Source organism: Pelophylax lessonae, assembly GCF_965119305.1.
Source record: "Pelophylax lessonae genome assembly, chromosome: 6".
Classification (NCBI taxonomy): domain Eukaryota; kingdom Metazoa; phylum Chordata; class Amphibia; order Anura; family Ranidae; genus Pelophylax; species Pelophylax lessonae.
The window spans coordinates 300,421,926-300,434,476 of NC_138773.1; the positions used below are offsets into that span (position 1 = coordinate 300,421,926).

General features: G+C 55.1%; 1 protein-coding gene across 1 annotated transcript in view; it reads right to left on the bottom strand.

Annotated features, from left to right (window-relative positions):
• WDR18 (WD repeat domain 18) overlaps positions 1–12,551 on the bottom strand; it is a 39,888-nt gene that overhangs the window by 25,356 nt on the left and 1,981 nt on the right. Inside the window, exon 2 of the mRNA XM_082262239.1 lies at positions 1,817–1,927. Within this exon, the coding sequence (XP_082118365.1) occupies positions 1,817–1,927 (111 nt within the window). The remainder of the gene's footprint in view (positions 1–1,816; positions 1,928–12,551) is intronic.

Here is a 12,551-nt window from a genome sequence, read left to right on the forward strand (position 1 = left end):
CTCCCAAGCTGGTGCTAAAGGGAATGAAGGATGAGAAGTTACCTATATGAACTGGGAGTGTTGTTGCGATAATCACTACGGTTTGCTGGGCAATATCTGTGGTCAAGTGGAAGATCCTGGCTATGTGAGGAGCGGGACAGGGATTATTCCTGGAGACAGGCATTGATGTGATCCGGTATAAGCACAGTCTAAGGCCATTTCTGGTGGGTGAGCATTGCTACAGGGGCATGGTGGAGGTGCACGGTTGATCGTTAGAGCTCTGAAAATTGGAGATCCATTCACCTACCTTGCCTATTGGAACTCCCACAGACTTGGGTGCAAAGTTAGCAGTATTGGGCTCCTGTCACACGGTCCTCCGTAGGCGGATCCGTGCTGCTCAGTGGGGGCTCGGTACACTGATCCCAGATGAGCCGGAAGGTGACAGCTCCCTCTCCAATCTGTGTGCGGAGAGGGAGTTGTCAGAGCCCCATGCATCTCTATGGGGGAATCGAATGAGAGTGGACCGCCTGTCCGCTCTCATCCGATCCGATCCCCTGAACGGATGGAAAATAGGGTTTCCATCCGTCCGGATTTCACGGACAGGATCAGATTGGATGGCAGCGGGTGTCAGTGGACATGCAACCGCTGACATCCGCTGCCCCATAGGGATGCATGGAGGATCCGATTCGATCTGCCTAAAAAACTGACAGGTGGACCAGATCGGAGCACTCGTGTGAAAGGACCCTAAGAGCCGGTTCACACTACTCCGGCTTGTCAGGCGACTTGGTTGCCTGACAAGTAGCAGTCCATGCTGTGCAATGGAACCGTTCTAATCAGAGTGACTCAAGTCGCTCCGACTTAGAAAAAGGTTCCTGCACTATTTTTGGGCGAAGTTGGAGCGACTTGCATTGACTTCTATTATGAGTAGAAGTCGTTGCAAGCCACGATGAAGTCATGCTGCTTCACGGGCGACTTCAAATTCGCCCTAAGTCGGGGCGACTTTGAGTCGGAGTAGTGTGAACCGGCTCTTAGTGCCGGTTCACATTTGTGCGATCACAGATCGCATGTAATTCGGAGCGCACGGCTCCTAAAATTACATGCGATCTCTGTGCGGTGCAAATTCAGCCATACAGTTTGTATGGTTGAATTTGCACCAAACACACACAGGACCCTTTTTTGGTCCACAGCAGAATCGGATCACATGGTGGTTCACACCAGTGCGATCCGATTCTGTGCAAACTGTCAGATCGCACTGCGATATGCGATCTGATCTGGGGGTGTTAACATTTAATTGACACCCCCAGCGTATCGCATATGGCAGTGTGAACTGCCTGGGCTGCGGATGCGATGGGGGGGAACACGCTGCATATCCGCAGTATTCCCGCATCGCACAAATGTGAACCGGCACTTACTCATCATATTTGTGGACTGATTGGATATATACGCAGCGCTGCTAGTGCGATTCTGAGCCATTTTTTGCACCAGTGTTACATTTTTAATAAACTGCTTACTAGATGGAGCGTTCCTTTCTATACACACATAGAAGCGGTGGGGGGAAATTGCATGCGATTCAGACAGGAAGGGCACCGCATTCCTGTTCAAAAATCGCATGCAATTCTTTGCAGTGTGTTTTGCACCCATTCAATTTGTATTGGCACAAATCACACAGCACTCACCAATAAAACACTGGTATCAGTGCCACCCTACTGGCGAGGGGTTAGGGGGGGGTGGTAAAAGCTCAATCACCCGTTTTTATAGTCCCCCCTAAAAGTGTGAACAAAGTGTAAAGCTAATGGCCATCTTTAGATAACTTCTCAGCAAGGTCCACCTGACTTACCTCCCACAAGTAGATACTCTCCCCAATCCCCGCCGCCAAGTACAGTCCACTAGGAGAGGCCGCCAGACAGGTGACTGGGCCCGGGCACACTATCTTCTGCTGCAGCTGGTCCTATGAAGGGTAGAAAGAGGATTGATCAGAACCCCCAATAACACAGTGCCCGCTCCACACACACACACACACACACACACACCCACACACACACAGTGCCCGCTCCACACACACACACAGTGCCCGCTCCACACACACACACACACAGTGCCCGCTCCACACACACACAGTGCCCCCTCCACACACACACACACACACACAGTGCCCGCTCCTCACACACACACAGTGCCCCCTTCACACACACACACACACACACACACACACACACACACACACAGTGCCCCTTCCACACACACACACACACAGTGCCCCCCTCCACACACACACACACACACACACACACACACAGTGCCCCTTCCACACACACACACACACACACAGTGCCCCTTCCACACACACACACACACAGTGCCCCTTCCACACACACACACAGTGCCCCCTCCTCTCTCACACACACACACACAGTGCCCCCCTCCTCACACACAGTGCCCCCCTCCACACACACACAGTGCCCCCCTCCACACACACACACACACACACACACAGTGCCCCCCTCTTCACACACACACACACAGTGCCCCCCTCCTCTCACACACACACACACACACACACACAGTGCCCCCCTCCACACACACACACACACACACACACACACACAGTGCCCCCCTCTTCACACACACACACACAGTGCCCCCCTCCTCTCACACACACACACACACACACACACACAGTGCCCCCCTCCACACACACACACACACACACACACACAGTGCCCCCCTCCTCACACACACACACACACACAGTGCCCCCCTCCTCACACACACACACACACACAGTGCCCCCCTCCTCACACACACACACACACACAGTGCCCCCCTCCTCACACACACACACACACACAGTGCCCCCCTCCTCACACACACACACAGTGCCCCCCTCCTCACACACACACACAGTGCCCCCCTCCTCACACACACACACAGTGCCCCCCTCCTCACACACACACACACACACACACACACACACACAGTGCCCCCCCTCCTCACACACACACACAGTGCCCCCCTCCTCACACACAGTGCCCCCCTCCACACACACACACACACACACACAGTGCCCCCCTCACACACACACACACACACAGTGCCCCCCTCCACACACACACACAGTGCCCCCCTCCACACACACACACACACACACACACACACACACACACACACACAGTGCCCCCCTCCTCACACACACACACACACACACACAGTGTGTTATATTCTCCGTGTTGTGAGAGACACAGGACTCTGGTCTGGAACAACGGTTGTTTATTCAGGACTCACTGTACAGCATTACAGGACAGCTCTGCATATCAATACATCTCTACATGTGTCTAAAGATGGCCACTCTGCCCCTTGACCCTTGTCATCACTCCTGGGTGGAGCCAGCCTTAAAGTGACAGTACATGTGAAACCCTTCAGGTATAACACCTTCCATCCATACCTAAAAAAAAAACAAAAAACAAAAAAAAAAAAACAACAAAACGAGAACAGGCATAAAACAGTAACTCATAATTGTCCAATACAGTCCTCCAACTCAGGAGATTTACATGGTTTCTTCCACGTCCGGATGTGAGAACAACTTCCAGGGAAGCTCCGGGGGGAAAATGGCAGCGGATCACTTTCGGCGGGCCCGTCGAAAGTCTCGTAACCGGTCTTGCATTTGAAACCGGTCAGGAGGGCGACAGTGTCGTTGAGGACGGGCACCCAGCGACTCGGGGCTGGAGGAAGCAGGGCTGGCCGGAATGGACACCGGCGGGGCCAAGAGGGGATTCCCTAGCTCAGAGGGTGAGCAGACCTCTGGACCAGGGCTGGAGGGCTCTGTTGGAGCTGAGTTCAAAAGTTCAGAGTCTCCCCAAGCATCAGTCTCAATGCCTCCTGATCCGGTAGGAGCAGATCCTTGAGACACTGGAGGTGCAGCCGATGTCAGGGATTCGGGCAGCTGAGAACGAGAACGCAATTGGTCCACATGCCTTCTGCAAATGGAACCATCTTCCAGGCAGACCCGATACATTTTGGGTCCCAAAGTCTCTGCGACGATAGCAGGAAGCCAACGAGTGTTGGAAGCGCCATAAGATCGGGCCCATACCTTTTGCTGGGCTGTAAACCGGGGAATCTCGTCGTGTTCGACCCTCTTGTCTTGGGACTGCCGTACATGTTCCTGGACCGTTTGAGGGCGGAGCATATCCAAAACAGTCCATGGCTGCCGACCCAAAAGAAGTTCAGCTGGAGTTTTCCCAGTGGTTGCATGTGGTGTGGTTCTGTAAGCAGAAAGGAAGGAGTCCAGCTGCTGGGGTGACAGGGACTGTTGTTTACTTGTAGCCACAGTAGCTTTGAAATAGCGTTTGAAGGTCTGTACAAACCTTTCTGCTTGACCATTTGTAGCCGGGTGGTAAGGTGCGGTCAACTTGTGTTTGATGTTGTGGGCAGTCAGGAAACCCTGAAACTCCTGGCTTGTGAATTGTGCACCGTTGTCTGTGACAATTTCTCTGGGGTATCCAAACGTAGCAGCGAGATGTAACAGTATGGAAATCGTCGCCTTAGTCGTTGGCTGAGTAACAGGAACGACCTCAGGCCACTTTGAATGGGCATCAATAATGATCAAAAAGGTGTGTCCTCTGATCGGGCCTGCAAAGTCCAAGTGTAGGCGAAACCAGGGAACCGTGGGCCAAGTCCAGGGCTGGACGCACCCTCGAGGAGGGTCTCTCGCAGTTTGTGCACATCCAGCACACGCATTCACATATGTCGTGATATCGGAGTCGAGGTTTGGCCACCACACATAGCCTCGGGCCTTTTGTTTCATACGTGTGCCCCCGGGATGACCAGTATGTAGCAATTCCAGAATGTGTCTCCGGAGGGTCTGTGGAACGATCACTCGGTCTCCCCATAAAACACAGTTGCCAGACACAGTTAATTCCAGACGCCTACGGAAGTAAGGCTCATAATCCTGTGTGACAGTTGCAGGCCAACCGTACCGTACCCAGGAGAGTATTGTCTTAAGGAAGGTATCTTTGGCTGTATGGGCTGCTACTTCCCCGGAAGACAGAAAGGACAGGCTAGTGTAACGACAACTCTTGACAGGTGGAGAAGAGTCTGTTAATGTCCTTGTCAGACGGGACATGGCGTCTGCATTAGCGTTGGCATCATGGCTGCGATACTGGATTTTGTAGCTATATGCTCCCAAGAATAGGGCATAGCGTTGAAGACGGGCTGCAGTCGTCTGGGAGATGCCTTTGTCAGGGCTAAAGATCTGAAGGAGTGGTTTATGATCAGTCAGTATGGTGAATTCCCTACCATACAGGTAAAGATGAAACTTCTTAATTGCCCATATGAGCGCCAGAGCCTCTTTGTCAATGTGAGAGTAATTGCTTTCTGCTTTTGTCAAGGACCTGGAGGCGAATGCCACAGGTTTCTCTGACCCATCTGGTAAAACGTGAGATAGTACAGCCCCTAGACCATAGGGTGAGGCATCACAAGCCAAGGTGAGAGGCCTTTGGAGGTCATAGTGCACGAGCATGCGTGACGCCAACAGCTTTCGCTTAGAAACTTCAAAAGCACGTTGGCATGCAGCCGACCAGTTCCATCTGGAGTGTTTCTCCAAAAGCTTGTTTAATGGAAACAAAGTGTGTGCTAGATCCGGCAGGAATTTGTGGTAATAGTTCAGCAAGCCCAGGTATGATCGCAGCTGCTGGACGTTGGTCGGGGCTGGAGCTTTTACTAAAGCATCAACTTTGGCTTCCGTGGTGTGTATACCCTCTGCATCCACAAGGTGGCCACAAAACTCCAATTTAGGTACCATGAATTGGCATTTCGCTAAGTTCACTTTTAGACCCTGCTCTTGGAGTCTGGCCAACACAAGCTCCACGTTACGCTTGTGTTCCTGGTCCGTCAGGCCCGTGATGAGCATGTCATCTAACAGGCACTGTGTGAAAGGAATGTCCGCCAAAATCTCATCCATTTTGCGTTGCCAAATGGCTGGGGCGGAGGCTACCCCAAACACCATCCGATTGTATTCATACAGTCCCTTGTGAGTGTTGATTGTTAGAAACTTGCGGGACGAAGGGTGGACCTCAAACTGTAAATAAGCTTGCCTGAGATCAAGCTTGGTGAACTTTTGACCTCCTGCAAGAGAGGCAAAAATGTCATCTACTCTGGGTAGGGGATACTGGTCTATCTCCAGTTGAGAATTTAGTGCCATGCGGAAATCGCCACAAATGCGTAAGTCCCCATTCGCTTTCTTTACTGGTACAACTGGTGATGCCCACTCGCTGTGCTCTACCTTTGAGATGACACCTTGTTCCTCCAGCCGGCTTAGTTCAGCTTCCACACCTGCTCGGAGTGCGAAAGGTACCGTCCGAGCTTTGAAGAACCTAGGCTGGGCATTGGGTTTCAGCCTGAGTCTCACACAGTCATGCTTTATTTTTCCCAAATGGTTATCAAAGACTTGCGGGAATCGCTGTTTCAGGGACTTCACCCATCCCTCTTCATCCCCTGATGGGATGGTCACGGTGTTGCAGGGGTTAATGGCGATGTCTGGCATGCCAAAGTGAGCAATCCAGTCTCTCCCAAAAAGAGGGGGTCCCCCATGTTCTAGGATATATAATGGCATTCTCTTTGTCTGACCCTTGTAGGATACCTGTACTTTCACGTACCCCAGTGGGTGGAGTATCTGCTTTGAATATGTCTGCAGTTTGATTGGTGTTGGACGGACAGTTGTTCGGATCAGAAGTTTTCTCCATTGTTTCTGGGTGATAACTGAAACTGCTGCTCCTGTGTCTACATCCATCTTGAGTTTCTTTCCTTCCACGGTTACCTCTACAGTCATTGCTGAGGGTGCTGAATGCATATGATGTATGTCCAATCTGTGGAGCACTTCCTCATCCTCTGATTCAGATGACGATGTATATCTTCCCACCATATATGCCTTTGTCCTGGGGTTCAGAGGTTGTTTATTTCGCACCTTCTTACTACGGCAGACTCGTTTCAGATGGCCTGCCTTACCACAATTATGACAGAGCTGATCCTTAAACCGGCAGACTTTGTGATCATGGTCTGTATTCCCACAACGGTAGCAAGCTGACGTCCTGGTTGGTGAGGGTCTATATTTACAGTTAGCTGCAGTTTGCTTGACTGCTGTTCTGAAAACTTCCTCTTTAACCTCTCCCCTTCTGCTCTGGGGGTTCAAAGCTTCTGTATCTTTCACAGCCATTTCCATCACTGAAGCTATCTCAATTGCCTTTGTAAGGGTAAGGTCTTTCTCTGTTAACAGTCTCTTTTGGCTAGACTCACTATTCAGTCCCATGACAAACTTATCCCTCAGTGCAGTTGGTAAATACTCCCCAAAAGAACAGGTTGAGGCTAGTCTGCGAAGGGCGAGCACATAAGCCTTAATATCTTCACCTGGCTGCTGCTGCCGCTGATAGAACCTGAATCTTTCTGCAATCTCTAGTGGTTTAGGCTGGAAGTGATTCCCTAACAGTGTCAGGAGCTCTGCCAAAGTCTTAGTTGCTGGTTTTTCAGGGAAAAGGAGATCCCTAAGAGTGTCATATGTCCTAGCACCAACCACTGTCAGAAACACTGCTACTTGCCTGTCGCCTGGGATGGCATTTGCACAGAAATATTGTTCTAATCTTTCAATCCAAGAAATCCACGTTGTCTGTTCGCCATCAAATTCACTTAATGTCCCGATCAATGACATTTTCCTGCTGGGCTCTGTGGGTGTTTGTATTCCTGACAATCCAGAGTTTTTTTTTCTTCCTTTCCTTTCTCACACGGATAGTAACCTTGTAAATCCCATCCTCGTCGCCACTGTTATATTCTCCGTGTTGTGAGAGACACAGGACTCTGGTCTGGAACAACGGTTGTTTATTCAGGACTCACTGTACAGCATTACAGGACAGCTCTGCATATCAATACATCTCTACATGTGTCTAAAGATGGCCACTCTGCCCCTTGACCCTTGTCATCACTCCTGGGTGGAGCCAGCCTTAAAGTGACAGTACATGTGAAACCCTTCAGGTATAACACAGTGCCCCCCTCCACACACACACACACACACAGTGCCCCCTCCTCTCTCACACACACAGTGCCCCCTCCTCTCTCACACACACAGTGCCCCCTCCTCACACACACACACACACAGTGCCCCCTCCTCTCACACACACACACACACACAGTGCCCCCCCTCCTCACACACACACACACACACACAGTGCCCCCCCTCCTCACACACACACAGTGCCCCCCCTCCTCACACACACACACACAGTGCCCCCCTCCTCTCACACACACAGTGCCCCCCTCCTCTCACACACACAGTGCCCCCCTCCACACACACACACAGTGCCCCCCTCCACACACACACACACACACAGTGCCCCCCTCCACACACACACACACAGTGCCCCCCTCCACACACACACACACAGTGCCCCCCTCCACACACACACACACACACACAGTGCCCCCCTCCACACACACACACACAGTGCCCCCCTCCTCACAGACACACACAGTGCCCCCTCCTCACAGACACACACAGTGCCCCCCTCCACACACACACACACACAGTGCCCCCCTCCTCACACACACACAGTGCCCCCCTCCACACACACACACACACACACACACACACAGTGCCCCCCTCCTCACACACACACACACACACACACACACAGAGTGCCCCCTCCTCACACACACACACACACAGTGCCCCCCTCCTCACACACACACACACAGTGCCCCCCCTCCACACACACACACACACACACACACACACACACAGTGCCCCCTCCTCACACACACAGTGCCCCCCCTCCTCTCACACACACACAGTGCCCCCCTCCTCTCACACACACAGTGCCCCCCTCCTCACACACACACACACAGTGCCCCCCCCCTCACACACACACACAGTGCCCCCCTCCTCACACACACACACACAGTGCCCCCCTCCTCACACACACACACACAGTGCCCCCCTCCTCACACACACACACAGTGCCCCCCTCCTCACACACACACACACAGTGCCCCCCTCCTCACACACACACACACACACACACACACACACACAGTGCCCCCTCCTCACACACACAGTGCCCCCCCTCCTCACACACACAGTGCCCCCCCTCCTCACACACACACACAGTGCCCCCCCTCCTCACTCACACACACAGTGCCCCCCCTCCTCTCACACACACACAGTGCCCCCCCTCCTCTCACACACACACAGTGCCCCCCTCCTCTCACACACACACACACACAGTGCCCCCCTCCTCACACACACACACACACAGTGCCCCCCTCCTCTCACACACACACACACAGTGCCCCCCTCCTCTCACACACACAGTGCCCCCCTCCTCTCACACACACACACACAGTGCCCCCTTCCTCACACACACACACAGTGCCCCCCTCCCCACACACACACACACACACACACACACACACACACAGTGCCCCCCTCCTCACACACACACACACACACAGTGCCCCCCTCCTCACACACACACACACACACACACACAGTGCCCCCCTCCTCACACACACACACACAGTGCCCCCCTCCTCACACACACACACACACAGTGCCCCCCTCCTCACACACACACAGTGCCCCCCTCATCACACACAGTGCCCCCCTCCTCTCACACACACAGTGCCCCCCCCCTCACACACAGTGCCCCCCCCCCTCACACACACACACACACACAGTGCCCCCCTCCTCACACACACACACACAGTGCCCCCCTCCTCACACACACACACACACAGTGCCCCCTCCTCTCTCACACACACACACACACACACACAGTGCCCCCCTCCTCACACACAGTGCCCCCCTCCTCACACACACACAGTGCCCTCCTCCACACACACACACACAGTGCCCCCCTCCACACACACACACACACAGTGCCCCCTCCTCACACACACACACACAGTGCCCCCTCCTCACACACACAGTGCCCCCTCCTCACACACACACAGTGCCCCCCTCCTCACACACACACAGTGCCCCCCCTCCTCACACACACAGTGCCCCCCCTCACACACACAGTGCCCCCCCTCCTCACACACACACACAGTGCCCCCCCTCCTCACTCTCACACCACACACACACACACACACAGTGCCCCCCCTCCTCACACACACACAGTGCCCCCCCCTCCTCACACACACACACACACACACAGTGCCCCCCCCTCCTCACACACACACACACAGTGCCCCCCCCTCCTCACACACACACACACACACAGTGCCCCCCCTCCTCACACACACACACACACAGTGCCCCCCCCTCCTCACACACACACACACACACAGTGCCCCCCCCTCCTCACACACACACAGTGCCCCCCCTCCTCACACACACACACACACAGTGCCCCCCCTCCTCACACACACACACACACAGTGCCCCCCCTCCTCACACACACACACACACACACACACACACACACACAGTGCCCCCCTCCTCACACACACACACCCACACACAGTGCCCCCCTCCTCACACACACACACACACACACACACACACACACAGTGCCCCCCTCCTCACACACACACACACACAGTGCCCCCCTCCACACACACACACAGTGCCGCCCGCTCCACACACACAGTGCCCCCCTCCTCTCTCACACACACACAGTGCCCCCCTCCTCACACACACACACACACACACAGTGCCCCCCTCCACACACACACACACACACACACAAAGTGCCCCCCTCCTCACACACACACCCACACACAGTGCCCCCTCCTCACACACACAGTGCCCCCCTCCTCACACACACACACACAGTGCCCCCTCCTCACACACACACACACACAGTGCCCCCCCTCCTCACTCACACACACACAGTGCCCCCCCTCCTCACTCACACACACACAGTGCCCCCCCTCCTCACACACACACACACAGTGCCCCCCCTCCTCACACACACACACACAGTGCCCCCCCTCCTCACACACACACACACAGTGCCCCCCCTCCTCACACACACACACACAGTGCCCCCCCTCCTCTCACACACACACACAGTGCCCCCCCTCCTCTCACACACACACACACACACAGTGCCCCCCCTCCTCACACACACACACACACACAGTGCCCCCCCTCCTCACACACACACACACAGTGCCCCCCCTCCTCACACACACACACACACAGTGCCCCCCCCCTCCTCACACACACACACACACAGTGCCCCCTCCTCACACACACACAGTGCCCCCCTCCACACACACACACAGTGCCCCCCTCCTCACACACACAGTGCCCCCCTCCTCCCACACAGTGCCCCCCCTCCACACACACACACACACACACAGTGCCCCCTCCTCACACACAGTGCCCGCTCCACACACACACACAGTGCCCCCCTCCTCTCTCTCACACACACAGTGCCCCCCTCCTCACACACAGTGCCCCCCTCCTCTCACACACACACACACACACACACAGTGCCCCCTCACACACACAGTGCCCCCCTCACACACACAGTGCCCCCCTCCTCACACACACACAGTGTCCCCCCTCCACACACAGTGCCCCCCCTCCACACACACACAGTGCCCCCCCTCCACACACCCACACACACACACCCACACACAGTGCCCCCCCTCCTCACACACACACACACAGTGCCCCCCTCCTCACACACACACACAGTGCCCCCCTCCTCACACACACACACACACACAGTGCCCCCCTCCTCACACACACACACACACACACACACAGTGCCCCCCTCCTCACACACACACACACAGTGCCCCCCTCCTCACACACACACACACACACACACAGTGCCCCCCTCCTCACACACACACACACACACACACACACACACACACACACACACAGTGCCCCCCTCCTCACACACACACCCACACAGTGCCCCCCTCCTCACACACACACCCACACAGTGCCCCCCCTCCTCACACACACACCCACACAGTGCCCCCCCCCCTCCTCACACACACACAGTGCCCCCCCCCCTCCTCACACACACACAGTGCCCCCCCCCCTCCTCACACACACACAGTGCCCCCCCCCCTCCTCACACACACACAGTGCCCCCCCCCTCCTCACACACACAGTGCCCGCTCCACACACACACACACAGTGCCCGCTCCACACACACACACACACACAGTGCCCCCCCTCCTCACACACACACACAGTGCCCCCCTCCTCTCTCACACACACACACACAGTGCCCCCCTCCTCTCTCACACACACACACACAGTGCCCCCCTCCTCTCTCACACACACACACACAGTGCCCCCCTCCTCTCTCACACACACACAGTGCCCCCTCCACACACACACAGTGCCCCCCTCCTCTCTCACACACACACACAGTGCCCCCCTCCTCACACACACAGTGCCCCCCTCCTCACACACACACACACACACACACACAGTGCCCCCCCTCCTCACACACACACAGTGCCCCCTCCTCTCTCTCACACACACACACACACAGTGCCCCCCTCCTCACATACACACACACACACACACACAGTGCCCCCCTCCTCACACACAC